The following is a 23,737-nucleotide window of genomic DNA, read 5'->3' on the forward strand; positions in this document are numbered from 1 at the left end:
GCGGCCGGGTTTTATAACCTACAGTGCGGGCGCGGCGCGGGAGAAGGGGCAGCGCCGCGCACCGCGCCATGGGGACTGCGTCGGGTCGTTCGAGGCCGTGGCCGCCGCTCCAGCCATTTCTGCTGCTGCTGCTGCTGCTGCTGCCGCCACCACCGGTAGTCCTGGAGCTGGACCCCGCGCTACAGCCCGGGAACTTTACCGCCGACGAGGCCGGGGCACAGCTCTTCACTCAGAGCTTCAATTCGAGCGCCGAGCAGGTGCTGTTCCAGAGCACGACCGCCAGCTGGGCGCACGACACCAACATCACCAAGGAGAACGCGCAGCGCCAGGTGGGCGCGCGGGCCCGGGGCGGGGGCGGGGCGGAGCTGGGCGTCCAATCACCGGCCGGCGGCCGGCGCCGCGGGGCGGGGAGTCACTGCCCGGAGCGCGCCCCTGGCCCCAGGGCCGTGTGGTCCTGGCGGGGCCCGCGGGCCTCTCCCCGAGTCCCGCTCCGACAGACGAGCAGTGGGTGCCCTAGCAGGGTGCTGGGCACGTGGTCCCTACCCAATAAGGAACCGAATGGATAAGGCTGGCCCCTCGGCACCGAGTCCCCTCAGGTGGCAGCGTCCGGGATGACAGCGGGTGGGTCGGCGGCAGTCTTCGCCGAGGGTGCCCGCTCTGCTCTGGGTTCTTGTCCTCTCTGGCTTCAACCTACCCCTGTCTCACTGTGCCTGACACCAATCATCACTGTCTATTCACCCTCTCTTCCCCCTGCCTCTCTTCTGGCCCCAGTTTCTGCTCCACCGCCTCCCTGAGGCAGACTCCCTCATTCTTCATGTGGAGGGCCCAGAAAGAGGGAGCAGTAATCCCAAGCCCCAGTCTCCACAAAGCCTTGGCCTTCCTCCCCTCCCCCAGCGCTATGGCTTCTCCTCTTGACCCTCTTGTGCCCTTCTGGTGCCCACAGGAGGAAGCAGCCCTGCTCACTCAGGAGTTTTCAGAGGCCTGGGGCCAGAAGGCCAAAGCTCTGTACGACCCAATCTGGCAGAACTTCAGTGACCCCACGCTGAGACGCATCATAAGTGTCGTGCGCACCCTGGGCTCTGCCAACCTGCCCCTGGCAAAGCGGCAGCAGGTGGGCCTGGTGGACCTGAGGGGTGGAGGCAGAAGTGACCGAGGTGCCTCCCAGTGCCCCATGGTGGTGGAAGGTGGGGAGCCTGCCATGGAGGGGCCCTGGAATCTCTACTAGCCCTGACTGTAAGGGAAGCCTGTGTAAGCCTAGGACGGCTTTCTGAAGCATTGAATTTCCTTTGAGATGGGATGAGAAGTTACTTTATATTAAAGCAAGTACTATGGAATAGAAAACAAGATTCAATTAAATTGTAAAATATCAAACATGTTGTCAGAGTTTCTCCACAGGTGGTTTAGTTTATGGGCTTCCTTAGAAGATTGAGGAGGACTGAGAAGGCATCAAGGCCAGAGAATGAATGGGATTTGCCCTCACTGCTGGATGGTGGCAGAGATCAGACTTGAACCCTGATCCCTAATTCTAAGGATATTTGTTTCCTACCCCCACAGGCTGCCTCCCCTGGAAGGGGAATCTGTGCATTCATGTTCAGATGTGCTCTGAGTGCCACGAAGTTGGCCTTATCCAAGCCGCATTCCCCTCTCTGCACCTCCTTTTCCTCCCAGCAAAAGAAGGAGGGGGTAACCAGGTTATCTCTGAGAGCTGTTCTTCGCTAACATTTCCTCAACTCTCACTCCCCAGTACAACTCTCTGCTAAGCAACATGACCAGGATTTACTCCACAGCCAAGGTCTGCTTCCCCAGCAAGACTGCCACCTGCTGGTCCCTGGACCCAGGTATGGCCCTGTGTCCACTGTCTCCGTCTGCCCAGGCTGCCTACCTTTCCCAATCACCCTGCTGCTCCTAGGAGGACCGCATGTTTCTGGGGAGGGTCTGCAGAGTGAGTGGGTAAACCCAAAGGCATTGACCTCCAACTGGAGCTGGACCCTCAGGTGCCCCCACACCCCTGCTCCTCCTGACACACTGACTTCTGGAATCTCCAGCCTCCAGCCCCAACTCCCAACCCTACCCCGTGTGTGCTTTGGCCTTTCCCACCACCACTGGCCTTCCTCCTGGCTGTCTGGTTTGCCCTTTCTTGGGTCTTCTCATTCTCCCTATGAGCCCTCTAGAGGCCTTACATTCTCATGTCTTCCCTTATACTCTCCTCTCCCCCACCGCCCACCCCCATGGACCCGGTAGACTTGAGGTCATCCACTCTGCCTCAGGAGCCTTGAAGAGTCTGTCTGGTTTGGACCTCTAAATGTCCTCTTTATGTCATCCACCTTAGATCATCATTTCCCTGGGGACCAGGATCCTGCCTGAGTGCTTGCTTTGTATAGCTCCCAGTTCCATCCTGTCCAGCTTGTAGTTTGCCCTTGGCTTTGTGGGTATCATGATGTCAAGATGGAGATAGTGAGGACCAGTGTAGGAACTCTGCTGAACTCTTCTAACTGACCCTGCTCACCTGTGTCTCAGAGCTCACCAACATTCTGGCTGCCTCGCGAAGCTACACTCTGCTGCTGTATGCCTGGGAGGGCTGGCACAACGCCGCAGGCATCCCACTGAAACCCCTGTACCAGGACTTCACTGCCCTCAGCAATGAGGCCTACAAGCAGGATGGTGAGCATGCCCTCCCCAACCCTTGTGTGGGCGCTGCCCTCCCATCTGCAGTCTCCAATGAGCCTCACCGCCCTGAGGCAGACAGAGCAGCTGTTACGATGACTCCATACACCGGCCCAAGGTCACACAGGTAGCGGATGGTCGTGCTGGGCTTGAGCCCCATTTGCCTTCACACCACCCCTCCTGGCACTCCTCCCAGCCCTAGGGCTCATCTTTGCTTCTTGTGCTCTCCAGAATCTGTTTAGCTGGAGTTGGAACAACTCCTAGCTACAAAATTGTAGAACTGCAACCCCCCAAGCCATCCCTTCAGCTGGCTGACAGATACACTGGCCCCAAGCCAGGAGGATGGCCAAGTGGTAGCTGGGAGGTGGGAAGGCCTGAGCTGCACCCCAATGCCACCCTATGTCTAGGCTTCTCAGACACGGGGGCCTACTGGCGCTCCTGGTACGACTCTCCTACCTTCACGGAGGATCTGGAGCATCTCTACCATCAGCTAGAGCCCCTCTACCTGAATCTCCATGCCTACGTCCGCCGCGCGCTGCACCGCCGATACGGGGACAGATACATCAACCTCAGGGGACCCATCCCTGCTCACCTGCTGGGTAAGGACCTGGTCTTGCCTTCACACACGTCCCAGAGTCCTTGTGTCTCACATTTCAGAGCACTGCACTGCTCACTCCCCTGCCCATGAGCTGGAGTGGCTCATCGGCAATACTACAAAGCAGGTGATCCTTCTCATGATCATAATTGTTCCCACTTTTCAGATGGAGACCCTGAGGCTTAGGTTGCATGAGTGACTTGACAGAGGGAAGAGAACTAGTTAAAGTCAGAGCCAGGAGTCACACTGAAGACTTTGGTTCCTGGTGCAGCAGAGGAGGAAAAATAAGTCTAGTTTATGCCCCAGGAAGCAATCCTGTGGCCTGTGTCAGGGCTGGAAGGCAGGAACCCTGGCACTGTTAGAAAGGACCCCAGAAGTACCACCTGGGCTCACACTTGGCTTCTGCCAGTCCCGGGAAACACCGAGCACTCGGGAGTGTGGGCAGGACTAATGTGTGAGCCAGCTAAGCGGGCTGCGGCCCTGGAGCACCACTGGGTCCAGGTGTTGGCCCCAGGTGCTGTCCAGCAACATGCATGGGGAAGCAGGCACTGGCTGGATGGGGAGCCATGCTGTCTGGCTCCCCTCCTCTGTCTAGGGGACATGTGGGCCCAGAGCTGGGACAACATCTACGACATGGTGGTGCCTTTCCCTGACAAGCCCAATCTTGATGTTACCAGTACTATGGTACAGAAGGTAAGCTTGGGGTCTGGCCAAGGTGGGGGCAACAAGAGGGAGTCAAAGATGAAGAGGGGGCGGGAAGGGCCCCTCCCTTTCTACAGAGCAGCAGCCTGGAGTGTGTGCACAAGCTGTGAGCTGAGGTCTGTGTCCTCGCTGAGGTGCCAACCCCTTCCTCCAGGACTTTGCTGGGGGGTGTGAGCTGTAGTCCACTTTTGCTTATCTGCTGTGGTCAGTAGGGGCTCAGCCTCTAGAAGCAGGGAGCTGACCTGGGGGGCCCCCAGGGCAGCCACAGTGAGCCCCAGCAGCTGGCCCCTGACTCACGCCCGCACCCCTACCAGGGCTGGAATGCTACACACATGTTCCGGGTGGCAGAGGAATTCTTCACCTCCCTGGGGCTCTTGCCCATGCCTCCTGAGTTTTGGGCAGAGTCCATGCTGGAGAAACCAAGTGACGGGCGCGAGGTGGTGTGCCATGCCTCTGCCTGGGACTTCTACAACAGGAGAGACTTCAGGTCCAGATGTGGGAGGAGGGTTCTGGGGCTTGGGGAGGGCCAGCAGCCCAGGCACAGAGAAGCCAGTTCCCAGGCCTGCATCCACCCCAGCCCCAGCACTGGCTGGGCAGCCTTGACAGGCGGCCAGCCCTGTACCTTGGAACAGAAGGAAAGGCCTCAGTGTGGGTCGGGGCAGGGTAAAGGATTTATAGGTTTCCACCAGCTCCTTCTCACCCCAGGGCAGTGCCCTCTTGGCTCCTTTTCCTAAAATGCCATCCTCCCCATGCTCTGTCCCTATCCTGCCCTGTTCTCTGCCCTCACCCGTGCCCTCTCCCTGCCCCAGGATCAAGCAGTGCACACGGGTCACCATGGAACAGCTGTCCACGGTGCACCACGAGATGGGCCACGTGCAATACTATCTGCAGTACAAGGGCCAGCACGTCTCCCTGCGCCAAGGCGCCAACCCAGGCTTCCACGAAGCCATTGGGGATGTGCTGGCACTCTCCACTTCCACTCCTGCACATCTGTACAAAATTGGCCTGCTGGACCATGTCACCAACGACACGGGTATGAGGGGGTGAGAAGAATCCAGCCCAGCTCCACCCAGACCCCACTCAGCCCCACAGCAGGGCCCTACTTGCCCCAGCTTCCATCTGCTCTTCTTGTTTCTGCCTCAATGCCCCATGTCAGGCAGGTTTGGAGGTCCACCCAGAGCCTCACAGCCCACCCTGACCTGAGTCCCAACTCAGCTGCCCCAGGGCCCTCTTCCAAGTCAGGCCCCACAGTCCCAAAGGCCAGCCTTCCCTTCTCTGCATCTGCCCAGCCCCACCTCCTGCTGGCTTCTCCCCAGGCCCACCCTGTCCTGGCTGGACTCCCCTCTCCCTCTGACCTCTCTCTTCTCATCTCCCAACAGAAAATGACATCAATTACTTGTTAAAGATGGCACTGGAAAAAATTGCTTTCCTGCCCTTTGGCTACTTGGTGGACCAGTGGCGTTGGGGGGTCTTTAGTGGGCATACCCCACCTTCACGATACAACTATGACTGGTGGTATCTTCGGTGAGCAAAGACGGACCAAAGAGGGCCTAACCCCAAATGGCCCTCCCCACCCTCCTGAGCAGCCCGCTCCTGCCTCCATCAGTCCCAGGCCCCTCCTCTCTGACGGTGCCTCCATCCTCTGACCCACTGCATTCTTCTTTCCTGCCTAAACTCCCTCCACCAGAGAGTCTTCCCAGTTCATCAGGGTGGCCGGTTGGAATGCCTGCTTAGCAGCCTTTTCTGCAAAGGCAAAATTAGCCTGTGTACAACTTTTGGGTCCTAAGACAATTTAACCACATCCTCTTCCAGAACCAAGTATCAGGGGATCTGTCCTCCAGTTGTCCGAAACGAAACCCATTTTGATGCTGGGGCCAAGTTTCACATCCCAAATGTGACACCGTACATCAGGTACTATCGCCCCCAGTGCTGTCACATCTTGAGTTCCCTTCCCCGTCCTTTGTGATCCTGGGCTCCCCTTCCCAGGGCTTGTCCCCACACTCTTCTGGACCCCCCAAAGGGCCTAGAATTCAAGTGGGCCTCTTTCCTGAGCCAAGCTTGGTTCTCCCTTCTCCCCCAAGGCAGCCCCTGGTCCCACCTCTGCCCTGCAGGAAGCAGGATGGTGTCTGGGCAAGGGGCCTCCCCCATCCCCCTAACGCCCACCCTGTGCCTGCAGGTACTTTGTGAGTTTTGTCCTGCAGTTCCAGTTCCATCAAGCCCTGTGCAAGGAGGCAGGCCACCAGGGCCCACTGCACCAGTGTGACATCTACCAGTCCACCCAGGCGGGGGCCAAGCTCCGGTGTGTAGGGGCACAGGGAGGGCGGTGGGAGGTGAGGGGAGATATGGGTGAAGAGTCAGTTGGTGGGGGCACCATGGGGCCACAGCAGTGGAGGGAACCTTTCCTTCCTCTCCTCTCCCTTTCTTTCTCTCATCAAATATTTGTTGAGAGGGCCTTCTGGCTGGCATGGGGCAAGACAAATGGCCCCCGCACCCTTCACAGACCTCCAAGGCCCCTGAGTCTAAACGCTGCTGTTCTTGCCGCCCAGTGGTGTCAGAAGTGGCCAGAGGTGGGCAGGAGGGCCAGGGCAGCAGTGGTGGACCCCGATCCAAGGCCCCTGTGTCCACAGTGCCCTTTCTGCCTGACAGGAAGGTGCTGCAGGCAGGCTCCTCACAGCCCTGGCAGGAGGTGCTGAAGGACATGGTCGGCTCAGGTGCCCTGGACGCTCAGCCGCTGCTTGACTACTTCCAGCCGGTCACACAGTGGCTGGAGGAGCAGAACCAGCGGAACGGCGAGGTCCTGGGCTGGCCAGAGTATCAGTGGCACCCACCGATGCCTGACAATTACCCGGAGGGCGTTGGTAAAGCCCTGAGTGGGGGTGGGCAGGGCGCTACAGCAGGATCTCAGTTCTGGGCTCCGTACCTAGGCCCTCAGTTCACGGTTCCTGACCAGCTTCTCCCGTAGGGGCCCCTGGCATCTTGCCCTGGCAGGCCAGGCAGCCCCCTGAGCTCCTTGGCAGGACCCTGGGTGAGATGGGCACATCTTTCCCAGCATCCTAGAGAGGGTGTGCCCAGGTCAGAGGCCCCAGTTGGGGGCTGGCTGGCAGACACACTGCTCTATGAGGTCACACTGCAGACTCCACTCTTATTGGTCAGAGGGTGGTGGCTGCAGGCCTCTGCTCTCCTGCGGCCATGGGCCAAGGTTGGGCTGCTCCAGGACTGCCCTGCCTCCTCCTCCTCCTGCTCTGCTGTGGGTGCCCCCTGCTGGTCCCTGGCCAAGGGACCACCCGCCAGGTGACAGTCAGCCAGACAACAACCAGTCAGACAACAACCAGCAGCCAGACAACAACCAGCCAGACAACAACCCACCAGACAACAACCAGCAGCCCGAAAACCCAGAGCCCAAGTGGGACCGGCCGGGGGGCGGGGCACGGAGGCAGGGGCAGCAGCGGGAGGGCAAGGGGAGGCCTGCCTATTTCCCTCTGCTCTGTCCACAGACCTAGTGTCCGATGAGACTGAGGCCAGCAAGTTTGTAGAGGAATATGACCGGATATCCCAGGTGGTGTTGAACCAGTACGCAGAGGCCAACTGGAACTACAACACCAATATCACATCAGAGGGCAGCAAGATGTTGGTAGGGGCCCCTCCACACACCCCACCATGCTAGCACTTGGGCATGGACTGCACACACGTGCTTCTCCCCCAGGGCACCCTGGTGTCATCTCAGTAGGGGCAGGTTTTATGAACTATTCCAAAGACATATTGAAAACAGTGTTCAATTTCAGACTTGGGTGGACACATATTCGATGCCTGAACAGGCTGTCTTTCATGAATCATCAATCTGTTGTTGGTAAGGGAATCACTTATATATAAATAAGTGATGCTAGAGTCAGTTTTTAAAAGGTTGAAAGCCCTTGTTTGCCACCATAGCGAATGCTACACTTCCCCTCCAACCCCACTCACTGTGTTTGTGGCTGAGCGCGGATTTTACAAAGGCGAGCTGTAGAGAACTAACATTTCTTGAAGACATGCTGTGTGCTGGCCACTGTTCCTTGGCACTTGCCATCTGTTGCCTCATTTTTTCCTCAACAACCTTGAAGAACTAATGATCTTATTCCCATTTTATAACTGGGCCCCTGAGGCTCAGAGAGGCCACAGAGCTAATACTCAAGCTGCCTCCATCCTGACAGCCTTTAAGATATGGGTGGGGTTTCCTTCTCTGCCTCTGCCACGACATGTCTTACTCAACTGTGGGCATCTGTGGAGGGGCAGGTGCTGCACACAGAACAGTACAGAGTGTCCAGGTTGAAGAGGGTCTTTATAGGCAAAGGCAGCAACATGATAAAACTGCCCCACCTCAGCCACCCCCGACCCATCGGCTCCCCCACATGGCGCCTCCTCCTAGGCGGCCTTTCCAAAGCACCTGGGCTTCATAATGAGGTTCCCCCTGTGCCTTCAGCTGGAGATGAGCACAAAGATGGCAAACCACACCGTCAAGTACGGCACCTGGGCTAGGAAGTTCGATGTCACCGACTTCCAGAATGCCACCGTGAAGCGGATGATAAAGAAGATTCAGGATCTAGAGCGGGCGGCGCTGCCTGTGGAGGAGCTGGAGGAGGTGCGTGGCTTGCAGGGAGCCGGGGTTGCCGGATCCAAGGTCAGGAGCAGGTCCCAGCTACGGGGACGGCGGGGACAGTGTCTGGCCTTCCTGCTGCTTCCTCTTCTGCCGTGTTGACACACACCTACAGAATTACTGAGAGGGCGGAGCCTTGGGAGCACCCTCCCCAGCTGCACAGGCCCCACGATGGTGCTTGGCGCTGAGCTGGTAGCCCAGAGGTGTAGCTCACGCCCCTCTTCTTCCTCCTGCAGTACAACCAGATCCTGCTGGACTTGGAAACCAAGTACAGTGTGGCCTCTGTGTGCCACGCCAATGGCACTTGTCTACAGCTGGAGCCTGGTGAGTGCGCAGGGAGTGAGAGGGAGGGCTGGGGAGGCCGGTGTTAGGGGTGCTGGCCGTGAAAGGGCGGAGCTCGGTTCTCCTGACTCGCTGGGTCAGCATGCCCAGGAAACTCATTTCTCTCTTTTCCACCAGTAGCTTCTCTGCCGCCACTTAGAATCAGCATCTACTTCATCTCTGCCCTAGACCCCGCCCTTCCCCTGGCTCCGCCCATCTGCTCCCTTTAGGTCCCATCCTCTTTGTTCCTCCCTGACCTCTGCCCTTCAGAGCAGGGGTATCTCACATTTGTCTCTCCGGTCTTAGACTCCCCAGTAGGGATAGTAACTCTAGGCACCGCCCCTCCATTCTCTTTCCTTGATCATATCCCTGTCTTCACAGCCTTCTCTGGCCATTCCTGGCCCCACCCACCCACCCAGAAACTGAAGCCTCAGCCCCTAAAAGCCATGTCCACACCATTCCCACTGCACTCCCTCCACCACCACTTCCTGCTGGAAGGAGTAAACTGGCTCATGCGTGTCCTCTTTGTCTCCCAGGAGACTGGCTAGTCCTTCCCTCCTTCTCCCCTTTGAGGGAGCTCAGCCCTGACACCCTAGTACCTGCACGCAGAGACACCCCCTCCTCCCTCTGACCCATCCTTCCCAGGATCAGGGAGCCAGAGGCATAAACATTTTTCCCAAGAAATCTCCACCCAGAGACAGTCTCTTCCTGGCCCTCTGCCCACTCCCATGGCAGAACAATTGACAAATAGAAAGGGAAGTGGAAAATAAACAAGAGAGCAGAACAGCTTTCCTGGGCCAGGGCTTGGCCTGCACGCTGTGTATGTGGGTAGGCACGCAAAGTGGGGGAGAGGGGACACATGTGCACGTTACAGAGAAGAGGGTTCAAGGGAAGGTGGTCTTCAGCACCCTCATCAGTCAGGCGGCCCCTTAACCTGGGGCTAGGCCATCAGATCAGTGCCAGTAGTGAAAATAAGAAACACTCACAAAAAAGAACACTCACATCAGCAAGAACAGATGTAAAATCCTCAAAATGTGTTTTTTTCCCCAGACAAAATTAATTTGAAGGTATGTTCTCTGCAGAAAGTAGGTGGATAGCACCAGTCAGTGAATTGTGGGGGCCCCACGTGTCCTCGGATTCAGGCCAGGCCAGGCCAGGCAGGAAGGGGAGCCACTGCCAGGATCGCAGGATTGACTCTGGAGCTCACGCCATCCTCATCCGAGCTCTGTAAGGTGGACGTCAGCTCCGTGTAATCCGTAATCGAGGATGCCATTCACACAGCCATGGCTTTGAAGGACACAAACCCAAGATTTCTGGCTCCCTGAGGATGCTGGAATGGATCTCTGTACTTTATCTTCATGGCTCTGCTTTTATCCCATCAATTCAATAACAATGTGTGAAAGCTGCCCTGTGCCCTGCGGGGACACGGAGTGTGAAGGAGGCATGGTCCTTGCTCAGGGGCCTTGTGCCCCCAGGCCAGCATTATCCCCGTTTTATAGATAGGGAAGAGGGGTCTCATGACTTGCCTAGGTTAATTTTGAGGTCAGGAGGAGACTAAACAAGAACTTAGGGTTTTGGACCTCCAAGCCATTTCTCCCAGGGAGGAGGTGGGTGGGGAACGAGTGGGGAGCGGCAGCTCTGGGGTTCAGGCCTTTAGTTTATGCCCCAGCTTGGCCACTTCCTGGATGGGGGATGGAGCCATGTCACCAAACCACCATTGTGGAAAGAGGGACAAGGTCCCACCTCACAGGGCTACTGCAACCCTGCAGATGCCAGAGATCACGTACATGCAGCGCCGAGCCCCGGGCCTGGCTCCCTGTGAGCCCCTGGGGAAAGGACACCAGCCTGTCTCCAATTACTGCCTGTGCAGTCCCTTGCCAGTTTTATTCCAGCTCTGAAGTAGGTGGGAGGTGAGCCGAGAGCTGGGGTCTCAAGCCATCCAACCCTTCCCCCACAGATCTGTCGAATCTGATGGCCACATCCCGGAACTATGAAGAACTGCTGTGGGCATGGAAGGGCTGGCGAGACAAGGTGGGGAGGGCCATTCTCCCTCATTTCCCCAGATATGTCGAGCTCACCAACAAGGCTGCCAGGCTCAATGGTGAGTCCCCCCACCCCTACCCACTGCTGGCCAGTATCACTGGCTGTCTGGTCCCAGCCCCACCAGGGCCCTCAGAGAGGTCCTCTGAGACCTGAGAGAGATTGGGGGGGGGGTCCCTGGAGGAGGCAGGGGTGTCAGGAAATGGTCGGGTGTTCAGAGAGCCTGGCCGTGTCCCCTCTGCAGGCTATGTAGATGGAGGGGACTCCTGGAGATCTATGTACGAGATGCCGTTCCTGGAGCACGACCTGGAGCAGCTTTTCCAGCAGCTGCAGCCACTCTACCTGAACCTACATGCCTACGTGCGCCGGGCCCTGCACCGCCACTACGGGCCTGAGCACATCAACCTGGAGGGCCCCATCCCAGCTCATCTGCTGGGTGAGAGCAAGTGGAGGGAGAGTGGGCCCAGGCTGGCCAGAGGGCAGACTGAGAGGCATTTGCAGGTGACACTTGAGGCTGGGGGAGTGAAGACTTGAGCCCAGAGGGAACATTGCCCAGGGCCAGAATGTGGGGTTGGGGAGGGGCATGGGGAGAAGAGGCCCCTGCTTGTGTTTGGTGGCACATTTGCTACGGATCCTTGGATCCTCGTCGTGCAGGTCACCAGGGATGGGATGGTGGGGGAAGTTCATATGCCTGCCACAGGAACAGCTCCAGGAGGGAGCTATGAGTGGGAGCTGAGGCCTCCCCAGGAGGTTCTCCCCATAAGGGATGGAAGGGCCTGGGGCGAAGTAGAGGCTACTGGGTTCCCGTCTCTCTCGGGCCATCGGGAACATGTTCCTGGGGGCTTCTTACTGTGAGCAGAGAGGCCAGACAGGGCCACAGACCATTTACAAATCATGAGGGAGACCCTAGTCCAGCTTGGGGTCTAGCTCCTCCTCAGCCTTGAGGGTCCCTGCAGCCACCCCCCATCCCCCTGTGGTGAGACCAAAGAGCATCAGTGTGGACATCGGCTCGGCGGCTGAGAAACACAGGTGCCAGGGCAGGAAGCGGTGTGTCCCGGTGGCCCCAGGAGCTGAGGCTCAGAACTCAGCCCCGGGTGAGCGGAGCAGCTGGCCCCGGCTTGCTCACCCCCTCTCTCTTTCTCCTTATTCACCCCAACTCTCACTGGTTTGCACTGTCAACTCCACCTGATGTCAGCTCAAGCCTCATCTCCTGTGCCTACAACAGACTCTCCAGATCTTCCCCTGCACTTTCCACCCATTCTGAATAGCCTCCTTTTCTCCACTTTTCTCTTGCCCTAAATGCAGAGGCATCAACCTCTCCTCAAGGAGGGTGGTTCTTGCCAGGTGACCACATAAACTGACCTCAGGTGACATGGGGGAACACAGCAGTGGCTGGTAAGGGGGCAGCCTGCCTTCCTTCAAACCCCAGCCCTCTTGCTTAGGAGCCGTGGGCCCCTGCATGGGTTACTTAACTCTCAGTAAGTGGTGGCCGTGTGAGCATAGATGTTCCAGGGACCTGAAGCTTCCACATTTGTCACAGCTGCTAGTCCTCGCTGCTGGTCCTCATTGCTCAGGGACAGCAAGGTCCTCATCCATGAGCCAGGACAGTGATGGCCTCTTGGACTGGATGTGCAGACTGAAAATGAAATATGTCAAATGCCAAGCACAGTTTGCAAACAGTAGATTGGTGTCAAGAGACACCATTACGATCAGCAGAACTGGGATCCAGTTCCTTCTTCCTGCATAATGTTGCTGAGCCTAAGACATCATATCTTACCTCTCCGCCATCTCTTCCCCTCCTCACCTCCAGGGAACATGTGGGCACAGAGCTGGTCCAACATCTATGACTTGGTGGTACCCTTCCCCTCAGCCCCCAGGATGGATGTCACGGAGGCCATGATAAAGCAGGTCTGCACCTGCCCCTCCTTGCAATCCTGCTCCTCGGGCGGCCACAGGACACGGGATGGCTGGGGTGGGGGATGCTGCCCAGGTGGGATACAGGAGTTCCTTCCAGCTTGGCCCTCCCCAAGTCCCCTCCCCGACTGCAGCACAGTCTGTCCCCGTCGTCCTCAGCTTTGGCAGCGTTCCCTCTGCTTGCAGGGCTGGACACCCCAAAGGATATTTAAGGAAGCAGACAATTTCTTCACCTCCCTGGGGCTGCTGCCTGTGCCCCCCGAGTTCTGGAACAAGTCGATGCTGGAGAAGCCAACTGATGGGCGGGAGGTGGTGTGCCACGCCTCTGCCTGGGACTTCTTCAATGGCAAGGACTTCAGGTGTGTCCAGGCTGCAGCTGGGGGACCTGATCCTGAGCCCAGAGGGCAAGGACACGAGCCAAGCAGAGGCTCCACTGCCGTCTCCTCAGCCAGAACATGAGCAGAACCGCGGGTGCAGAGGGACAAGAGAGTTGGGCCTGGCCACAGCTTGGCTAGTGGTTTGTGCCGGGGGAACCACATCCGTGACACAAGGGTCTCCTCAACTGACCAACCTGTCAGCTCAGTCAGATGGTCAGCGTTCAAGGTCCCCCCTGGGTGTGAGCCCTGTGTGCGCTACCCTGCCTTCCCTCCCTCTGGGGCGGCCCCTGCATACAGCTGGCCTTCTCCCTGAGTGTGTGTGCCTTGACAGGGAGACACATGGGAATGTGGGGGCTTCGCACAGATCTGCTCTCACCACTTACAGAGGCTCAGAAGCTGTCTTCGGTGGAAGACAGTGTTTTAGGTACCTATTGCTGCATAACAAACGAGCCCAAAACTTAATGGTATAAAACGACCATTTAATTATGCTCATGATTCTATGAGGCAGGAATCTAGGCAATGCACAGTGGAAATGGCTTGTCCTGCTCTGCAACAGTGGAAACTTCTGCTGGGGTAGCTATGATGGCTGGAGATGGCTGGGATGACTCAGTGGGGTCGTCTGTCTGGGGTTGTGGTTCCGGCTCTTGGCTGGGTTCCTCAGCTTTCCTTCACGTGGCAGATGCTGGGATGGGAGTGCTGGCTTCTTTGATCATGTGCTGGGTGCCGGGCTGGGATGGCTGGAGCAGCTGGGAGCTGGTGGGACATCTCTCTCCAGGCTAGCTTGGACCTCCTCACAGTCTGGCAGCCTGAGGGGGTCAGACTTCTTACCTGGCAGCTAGCATTGCAGAGCAGAGGCAGAAGCAGCCAGACCTCTTAAAGACTAAATCTGAAACTGGCACAGAGTCACTTCTGCCACATTTTGTTGGCTAAAACAAGCCACAAGGCCAAACTAGATTCAAGAGAAGGGGAAGAAGACCCCAGCTCTTGGGAGAAGTGGCAGAAATGATCTGCCACGGCTGAGTTAGTGTGTCTTATGAGAAGGGTGGACACAGAGATCCTGGAATGAAGCAGACAGGGTCCGCTGGCTCGCCTGGCCTCAGGAGCTTCCTTCAAAGGCAGGAGGGCTGCAGCTGTGGGGCTGGGCCTGTACAGAACCAAGGGGGTGGGCACTCTTTCAGGAATCCTCCCTTGTATGGAGAGTCATAGGAGAAGGCGGACAGACCCCAACCTTCTAGAATGACAGGGAAATGGGGTCAGCTGAGCTGAAGAGCTCTGGTTAGATCCAGGGGAAATTTTCATGGGCTCCCAAAAGAGAACAAGGCAAGATGGAGCGGGAGGTGGAAGCTTCTGGTCTGGACAGCTCTCCAGATGCCATTTCAGTCCCGGCCATGAGAAATCCTGGGGTGAACACGCATGCTGGCATCGGGTACGTGGGATGCAGAAAAGCTCGGACATGGTCATTTCCTTCAGGAAGCCCAAGTTTTGGGAAGACAACGTGTGTAATATAGAAGCCCAGGACCCACGCCCTAGAAAGCCCTGTGCTGGCCGTGACTGGGCGCCCCGCGCCTGTAGAGCACGAGCACGATCAGAAGGCAACACGGTGGTGTGGGCTGAACTTGCTCAGGGAAGCAGAGGCAGAGGAGTGGCCTGAAGGACCATGCTTCAGGGGCTTCCAACGCCTGGATTCCCCATTTCTCAGGCTCACTCCATTTCTCCTTTTGGTTTTCCTTCTTATGGAATGTTGTGTTCCATGCATCTAGCAGTCATGGGGGTCTGCTCAGTATACAGTAATGACAGCAGGTCCCTTTGCCCCAGGGCTCCTCACTGCCCCCTTCCACATCCTCTCCCTACCCCCTGTGTATCCCAGGATCAAGCAGTGCACTTCTGTCAACATGGATGACCTGGTGGTGGCCCACCACGAAATGGGCCACATACAGTACTTCATGCAGTACAAGGACCTGCCTGTGACCTTCCGCGAGGGGGCCAACCCAGGCTTTCATGAGGCCATTGGGGACGTGCTGGCCCTCTCAGTGACTACCCCCAAACACCTGTACAACATCAACCTGCTGAGTAGTGAGGATGGCGGCTACGGTGAGAGAGGAACAGGAGACCCTGGTGGGCAGAGCGGCCAAGACAGGGCAGTGAGCTTGGGAGGGGGAGAGGCGAGCCTTCATGGCCCATGGGCAGAGGTGGGAACAGAGCAGTGGGGACTAGGGGGGCCACCAGCAGGGTGAGCTGGAAGGATGCAACCCACAGACCATCCCAAGAGGCAGGTCATAAGACCCAAAGAGATACAGACCGCTCCTCCCCTCCCCTCGCACACCCAGCACGGCTGTGGCAGGAGGCAGGCTAGATCTGGTGACGGGGCTCCCTTCCCTTGGCAGAGGAGGACATCAACTTTCTGATGAAGATGGCGCTCGACAAGATCGCCTTTGTCCCCTTCAGCTACCTCGTTGACCAGTGGCGCTGGAGGGTGTTTGACAGAAGCATCACCAAGGAGAACTACAACCAGGAGTGGTGGAGTCTCAGGTTCTAGAATGCGGCTGTGGGTGTGTGTGCAGATGCCTGTGTCTGTGCGCCCATGGTAACGGGGTCGGTGTATGCGGCATCCAGATGTGCGTGCGTGTGCCAGTGGTGGGGGACATAGGGTGACGTTGCACCCTGTGCAGCCCCAGGTGCCGGGACTGTCCTTCCAGGCAAAAATGCCACCTCTCCCTGGCTCAATTCGCCCCAAACCTTCCCTCCAATGTATCTTCCTCCTCGACAGGCTGAAATACCAGGGCCTCTGTCCACCAGTGGCCAGGTCTCAAGGTGACTTTGACCCAGGGGCCAAGTTCCACATTCCTTCAAGTGTGCCTTACATCAGGTAACAGGAAAGGGAGGAGGGCGGGTGAGGGACAGCACCTCAGCTAAGTGTGCAGACTCTCCTCACTGCCCTGTTGGGCTCACAGCTGCATGGCGAGCTGTGCCTGGGCCACTCACCTGTCACCAAGGCTGACCCTGGTTTCACTCTTTTAATTTGACGAGAGCCTCCACCCTCCAGACAGTTGAAAACAGAAACTCCACTATGGCTGAATAATGGTTACAAGACCTTGGTTAGTGAACATTAACCATGACCCATGGCTAGATCATGACCTGAGCACTGTTTGTTGATTTTTTTAAACAAGACTATGACTCCTTTACTATATATTGTATCTCCTGTGATAAAATCTAAGTTGTTACTGGAATACCTTCTATACACTGAAACTAAGATTAGAGACCCAACTAGCCTGGGAGGCTGTATTGTTAGGGGCGTGGGGTCAGAGGCTTGTGCTCAGACAGAACTGGGTTCAAATCTCGTCTCCAGAACTCTGTTTCCTTGAGGAAGTTCCTCGTTCCCCTTAGTATGCTCCTCACCTGTCGAAATCCCATTTCATGGAATCATTGCCAGAGTTAACTTCTTAGCATACTGGCTAACACACAGCATGCTTGGGAACTGGTGGCCGTAGCTCAGCTTATTAAATATTCTCTTAAACGGAACTCGGAAACACACCAGCGCCGTGAGTGATGCAGCCATTGCATGAATGTGCCCAGTGCAGCCCCATTCCCTCCACGTACTGCAGGAGAGCACTTGCTGAGGCCTGGGAGGGTAACTGTAGGATCCGGAGCCCTCCCAGGAGGACGGGGTCTGGGGAGACTGCAGGGTAGAGCGCTGGGTGCCCCTGGGCTGCAGGTAACCCAGGCTGCCCGGGAGTGAAGTGCAGAAGGCAGTGAGGGCTGCCAGGAGGGCTGTGGCTGCCCTAGCCCTGACCCCTTGTGTCCCCCAGAGTCCAGTGATGGGGGCTCATGCCCACTGTGCCCAGCCTTCCTCCCCAGCACCTGGCACGATGTCCTCCCACCGTCAAGACCTAATAAATAGGTGTGGGGTGGGCAAACTATGTCTCCAAGTCCAGTATGGGGAGAGAGGCTGCTCAGATGCTTCAGGGAGCAGCAGTGGGCAGGGAGCCAAGGAGACTCAAGGGCACCTCAGCGCAGGCCTGACCTGGCCAGTGCGCCAGGGTGACCCACAGGGAAGGCCTCCATCCGCCTTCTCAGCAGGTGTCTGGGCTTCCAAGCTGGCAATCACTCTCATACAGAAGCCAGACCCACGTGATGGTTAGCTTCTGAGCTTAGCACAGATAATTCCTTAGGCTGGGGTGGGCGAAGGAGACACATTCCAAATTCTGGCCAGCAGCCTTGGCAAAGCACTTTTGGGAAATGCCAGGAAAGTCAGCGGCACACGGCTTGTGCCCAGCACTAAAGGCGGGAGACCTGCACCGCCAGTTTAGGACATGCAAACCTCTCCAGACTTGGAAAGGCTGCTCCAGCCTTGAGTGGCAGGCTTCTACCAGGGAATTCCTGCTGCTTTGGGATAAAGGAGGTCATTCGGGCTGGCTTCTCTGCCTGTCAGAAACGCGTCCCTTTGGGCAACGCCTGGCCTCTCTTTGCATGTATCGCAGGGAAGCAGACCTCACTGGCTCCAGAGCAGCTTGCCAGATCTTTGAAGGGCTCTGCCTCTGCCCCTCCTCTCCCATAAGGGATCCCCAGAGCTGCTCAGAGCAGGCCCTCCCAAGATGTGCAGGCAGTCTCGCGGGTGGAAGGCGTGGCAGGGGGCCTGGATGACTCTGCAGGCCAGGGTGGTCTCACCCTGATACCCTGACAGCAGCGAGAGGCAGGGTGGGTGGGACTCGGTGGCGCAGCCCCTCCACCACCCGCTTCAGGCCCACCTGCCCCACTGCAGATACTTCATCAGCTTCATCATCCAGTTCCAGTTCCACGAGGCGCTGTGCCAGGCGGCGGGCCACCAGGGCCCCCTGCACAAGTGTGACATCTACCAGTCCAAGGAGGCCGGGAAGCGCCTGGCGTGAGTCTTCCCTGGCCACCTCCTGAATGTCATTCACCCTTTGACCTACTTCGCTCAGCCTCGAGGAGCCCAGTGGGGCTCTTCTGGGAACACCTGTCATTCTGGCACTGGGCTGCCCTCTCTAGTAGGGAACTAGAGCCCTCTGGGCCTGGGCCGCCCCTCCCTGTGACCACCCTAGACCGGCCCAGGCCCTCTCAATCCAAAGAGAAGTGGGAGCTGGGAGACAAGGCATAAAGTGCGGGTGCTAGGCTGGGGTAGGAGGGGCACTAAGCCCCCCAACCTGTCCTTCTGACTCTGTTTCCCTTCTCTTCCACTACCCTAGGGATGCCATGAAGCTGGGCTTCAGTCAGCCATGGCCGGAAGCCATGAAGCTGATCACAGGCCAGCCCAACATGTCCGCCTCTGCCATAATGACCTACTTCAAGCCACTGCTGGACTGGCTCCAGACTGAGAATGGGCGGCACGGGGAGACGCTGGGCTGGCCTCAGTACAACTGGACGCCAAACTCTGGTACCACCATCCACCCCACCTCAGTCCTAGGCTGGCCCCAGGGGCTCACTCAGGGATGGGACCCTTCCCAAGTTCAGCCAGGCTGGAATCTGACCTCGGAACAGGGGTTGGGCAGCCAGCCTAGGGCCCCCAGCACCACCCACCACCTTGCTCTCCTTCCTCCCCGGCCCAGCTCGCTTGGAAGGCTCCCTCCTGGGCACTGGCCGCGTCAACTTCCTGGGCCTGAACCTGGAGGAGCAGCAGGCCCGCGTGGGCCAGTGGGTGCTGCTTTTCCTGGGTGTCACCCTGTTGGTGGCCACCTTGGGCCTCACCCAGCGGCTCTTCAGCGTCCGCTACCACAGCCTGCGCCAGCCCCACCGTGGGCCCCAGTTTGGCTCTGAGGTAGAGCTGAGACACTCCTGAGATGAGCAGGCTGCGCCAGGCCTGCCGGGGAACATGCCTCCGAGAGACCGGGAGGGGGCTGGGGGTGGGCCCGGGACACTGGGCTCCTCTCACCACTCACCCCAGCCCATCCTCCTCCCCCTCCTCCCCCTCTTCCTGCCCCGCCTATCCTCCCCTCCTCCCCTCCTCCAGACCACAAACATTGTGGCCCCTGCACCCTGGTCCCTAGGGACCAGGCCACCTAACATGGAGCCCCCTCCCCATCTCTCTGTGAATACAATTAAAGGTCCTGCCCTCCCCATCAGCGTCTGTGTCCCTCAAGGGGAAGCCAGGGACAGGGACAGGGATGCCCTCCCACCTCCAGCCAGTCAAGTGGGTCACTTCATTGGGGAGTCTTCCTCCTCCTCCAGGAAGAGGCTGGAAAATGGCCCAGAGCTCTGGCCATAGCACCACCCCGTGCCGACACCTGTCGTCCCTCCAGCCCACAGCTGGCCCATGTCCTGCCGTGGCACGCAGCCCCTGCCAGGCCTGGGCACCAACCCAGGAGGGCTCTGGGCAGCGAAGAGGGAGCAGACATCCGAGGCTTCTGGAGCCCTGCCCCAGCTGTTCCCATAAATGGCCAAGTCCCCCAGATGGAAGGCTCCTGGCTGTCCTCTGGTTCCCTGGGGACAGTGCCTGACATGCAGAGGGTGCAGAAAGGGCCCCGGGGTCACCTCAAGTGCTTGCCTGCATGGGCTCCATGTCCACTTGTGCGTGTGGGCAGAGCCACTTGAGTATTGCCTGTGGGGCCCGGGGCCAGGTCCCTTTGCCCCAGCTGGGCAGGGGCCCTAAATGCTGGAGCCCAGCAGTAGCCGACGCCGCCCGTGCAGGGATTACCCACCAGAGGCCACCCCTGCCCGACCCCCTGCACAGACCCTCACCCTGAGCCTTCCCTCGGAAGGCTAGCCGGGGTTTGAGGGAGAATCATTTTGAGGGCCATTTTAAAACCTTTAATCTACATATTTATTTTAGAAAATACAGAAAACGATAAAGAAAATAAGAGCCCTTTATATCCATACCAAGAGATAAGCATGCTGACATTTGGTATGTACTTTTCCAGCCTTTTTTTCCCAGCACACATTTTAAATGGGATCACACTGCATTTACAGTTGTGTATCCTTTCTCCAGTTAACATGACTAGACCTACTTTTCAGGTATTTAAGTGCCAAACCTAGGACCTGGCCAAATGGTAGTTGGTCAATCTTCCGGGGCCAGAGGCTTCCACTGCCAACCCGGGCCCCCTAGTGAGGACCCTCGGCCTTGAGCCTCTTCCCGATTTTGTGATGCCTTGGCCCCAGCCAGGCTCAGCCCCTAATATCTGTCACCCAATATCCTTTAGTCCACAGCCCTTGCCCCCCATTCTCCAGCTGTCACTGTATGTGTGTCTGGGTTTGTGTGTGTGTCTGTGCATGTGTCTGTGTTTGTGTGTCTGGGTTTGTGTCTGTATGTGTGTGTGCTGGCATAGACCTGGTTGTACAGGCCTATGCATGCGGCAGGATGCGGAGTTGAGGTATTTTGGATATGCAAGAGGGTGAAAGTTTATGATTACTTAGGACAATGGAATTTATAAACATAGCCTCTAAGTAGTTCCAAGCCTTCTCTTCCACCGAAGACTTCTTTAATCACCCCATTCCCCAGCCTGATGTTTCAAAAGCTCTTTGCCATACAAGGTTATTGTCACATCACCCCCTTTCCTGTCTTCATGAATGGCAGAGGTTCATGTTGCCCGTCAGAGCTTGTGGTCAGCGTGAGGGCACCAGCATCCAACACCAAAGATCTGCGCTGCAGAGAACACTAAACAGCCTTATCCACTCAGCCTTGTGAAATATTAAAGTTGTTCAGACTCCTGTTTCTGCCTCTTTGGATGAGCAGGGAGAGGCCGTGTCTACCTGGGAGGTGGCCGAGGAAGAGGAAGTGGTAACAACAGGAAGAGAGGCCATTCTGGCATTTTCTACCAGTGACCTGAGGGCTGAGCACCTCCTCCCTGAGCTGCACCTGCCGATGCCTGTTACTCCAGGTGAACAGCTCTGACCTACGCAGGCTATTGGTGATGGTGGTTCTAGACAATTTCTCTGATCTCCCCACTCTGCCTGCAGCTGCCCTGTAGCTCTAATGAATGAATCCAGTGGCTTTGGATTTGATCTGAGTCAGATCCCACCTCTGCACTTAGCACCTACATGACCTTGAGTGATTAACTTCCATTTTCTGAGCCTCTGTGCTTCACACGTGTGAAATGGTTCTTATCAACCCTGTCATGATGGCTGCAGTTGATTGAGCGAGATCATAGGGAAATTCCTAGTCCATCATATCCTCTCTTTATAATGAATGCATCATCTCCTGATAAAGACGGTTTCATATCTGACTCCAAACACACCCTGGAGTCTTGGACCCTGAGAGCTGGGAGGGCAGGCTGAGATCAGCCCCTCACTAGAGCGATGGAGAAAGTCATCCAGGGCATTTCCCTGACAGCCAGATCAAGCTCTCTGGTGATTCCTCCCTGCACCATTCAACGCTTTCTTCCTGGGAGTGCAATGAGCTCGATCACCTTGGGGACTCAGCTTTCTTCAGTTTTGGAGACACTCAGCCATCATCTCCTCACCCATTTCCATCTCCTCATCAGGACACCTGCCAGACCCCTCTTGGACTCCTAATTCCTACTCCTGTTTCTCATCTCCTCTTCTGTCCTGTGCTCCAAGCCATTTCCCCAGCTGTGACTTCTCAGGCCCCTGTTCTCCTGTGTTCCAGCCCACTGCTTAGCCTGTGCATTGAGATGACAATTTTTCCGATTTAAAAATTGTATCCTTCATCTTTGCATCTCGATTTCTTTCAAAACTGTGTTTTCACAAAAGCCCATTCTTGCTTCACGGATTCTTTTCCTTATCACTTGAGAGAACTGAACTTTTTTACTTGTTGTAAAACATGCATAGCATAACATTTCCCATTTTCACGACTTTTAAATGTGCAGTTCAGTGGCATTGAGTACATTCAGTTTTGCAGCCATCACCATCACTTTGAGTCCCTGCTTTCTCTTCTTTTGGGTATACACCCCCAAACTGAAATTGCTAGATCTTACCATAACTCTATACTATCTTCCACAGTGGCTGCACCATTTTATAGTCCCATCAGCAATGACAAGGGTTCCAATTTCTGTGCACATTGGCCATCACTTGATCTTTTCTGTTTTTGTTTTTGTTTTTGAATAATAGCCATCCTTGTGGAATCTCATGGTTTTGATTTGTATTTCTCTGATGATTAGTCATGTTTAGCCCCTTTTTCAAGTACTTATTATCCATTTATATATCATCTTCAGAGAGATGTCTATTCAAGTCTTTTGCCCATATTTGACTTGGGTTATCTTTTCATTGTTGAGTTTGGGGTGCTCTTTATATATTCTGGATATTAATCACTTATGAGATGTATGATTTGCAAATATTTACTCCCACTCTGTGGGTTGCCTTTTTATTCTGTTGTTAGAGTCCTTTGATGATGATGCTTTTCATTTTAATGAAGTCCAATTTGTCTGTTTTTTTCTTTGCCTGTGCTTTTGTATCATATCCAAGATATCATTGCCAGATCCAATGGCGTGAAGCTTCCCCCCTATGATTTCTCCAAAGAGTTTTATAGTCTGAGTTCTTCTGTTTAGGTCTGTAATCCATTTTGAGTTAGTTTTTGTAGATGTTGTTGAGCCCCGTGTTTCAAGTCCCTTTCAGATTGCTTTAATAGCTGTCCTTCCTCAGGTGTGGTCTATCCATGCATGTGTCTGTAGTTTAGCACAGACTCTGCGAGGCAAAACGTGGATTTGAGACCCCCCTCCACTATTTGCTAGCTATGTGACTGACTATGAGCAAGTTGCTCAGCCTCTTTGTGCCTCTGTTTCCTCATCTGTGAGTTGGAAGTGCTGATCACAGTACCTACCTCATGGGTTGGTTGTGAGGATTCTTATCCTGAAAGCCCTCTAAGGGTCTTAGTGGGGACTGGTGGTCATTATTGACACTGATGGCATGGGACTTTCTCTTGTATTTGGTAATCTTGACCTATGAGCCATCTTCAGTGGGAACAGCTTTCCGCAGGGGGACCCTTCCCATGCACACAATAGGTTGTGAAGTGTCCCCAGGGTCGGTTTCATGGTTGCTTCTTGCAAGTCCCCTTTAAAAAGGAAGCCATCTGTTGGCTCCCTTGATGGAGGCATTACTGCCACTGTGACCAGCCACCACCATACAGGCACCAATGCTGCAGCCCTTTGGGTGTGGATGCACTCTGATTTCCTGCATGGGCCTCCACTTACTGCTGCATGAACCCTTGTTGTCTCCCCAGCATCTGAAGCATCCCTTTTCTTGCTTTCCATCTCAGCTCTGTATTTTGCATTTTTAAGAATACTATGTTTTAATCCCAAATAGCCAAAATGATCTTGAGAAAGAAGAACAAAGCTAGAGGCATTTCAACTTCCTGATTTCAAACTATATTACAAAGTTATAGTAATCAAAACAGTATGATATTGGCATAAAAACAGACATATAGACCAATGGAACAGAATAGAGAGCCCAGAAATAAACCCACACATATATGGTCAATATATTTATGACAAAATTCAAAAACATACAATAGAGAAAATATAATGTCTTCAACAAATGGTATTGGGAAAGCTGGACAGCCACATGCAAAACAATGAAACTGGACAAAAA

General features: G+C 55.9%; 1 protein-coding gene across 3 annotated transcripts; it reads left to right on the forward strand.

The window, feature by feature from the left end:
• The first annotated feature begins 2 nt into the window (after positions 1-2).
• On the forward strand, positions 3-19,315 carry ACE (angiotensin I converting enzyme). Of its 3 annotated transcripts, XM_072939385.1 has the most exons (25): positions 3-329; positions 944-1,111; positions 1,745-1,838; positions 2,518-2,661; positions 3,072-3,263; positions 3,855-3,952; positions 4,276-4,448; positions 4,771-4,994; positions 5,341-5,485; positions 5,774-5,872; positions 6,138-6,260; positions 6,608-6,819; positions 7,456-7,592; positions 8,418-8,576; positions 8,828-8,915; positions 10,870-11,013; positions 11,197-11,388; positions 12,763-12,860; positions 13,053-13,225; positions 15,111-15,334; positions 15,628-15,772; positions 16,011-16,109; positions 18,003-18,125; positions 18,448-18,635; positions 18,808-19,315. In XM_072939385.1, the coding sequence occupies exons 1-25, from the start codon at positions 69-71 to the stop codon at positions 19,035-19,037; spliced, it is 3,933 nt and encodes a 1,310-aa protein (XP_072795486.1). In that variant the 5' UTR covers positions 3-68; the 3' UTR covers positions 19,038-19,315. The 3 variants fall into 3 exon arrangements, with proteins under 3 accessions (XP_072795486.1, XP_072795487.1, XP_006199353.2); XM_072939386.1 differs by lacking the exons at positions 3-329; positions 944-1,111; positions 1,745-1,838; ... (7 more) ...; positions 6,138-6,260; positions 6,608-6,819 and adding an exon at positions 7,063-7,252; XM_006199291.4 differs by lacking the exons at positions 3-329; positions 944-1,111; positions 1,745-1,838; ... (7 more) ...; positions 6,138-6,260; positions 6,608-6,819 and adding an exon at positions 7,106-7,364.
• The last annotated feature ends 4,422 nt before the right edge of the window (positions 19,316-23,737 follow it).

The sequence above is a fragment of the Vicugna pacos genome, chromosome 16 (assembly GCF_048564905.1).
Source record: "Vicugna pacos chromosome 16, VicPac4, whole genome shotgun sequence".
Lineage (NCBI taxonomy): Eukaryota > Metazoa > Chordata > Mammalia > Artiodactyla > Camelidae > Vicugna > Vicugna pacos.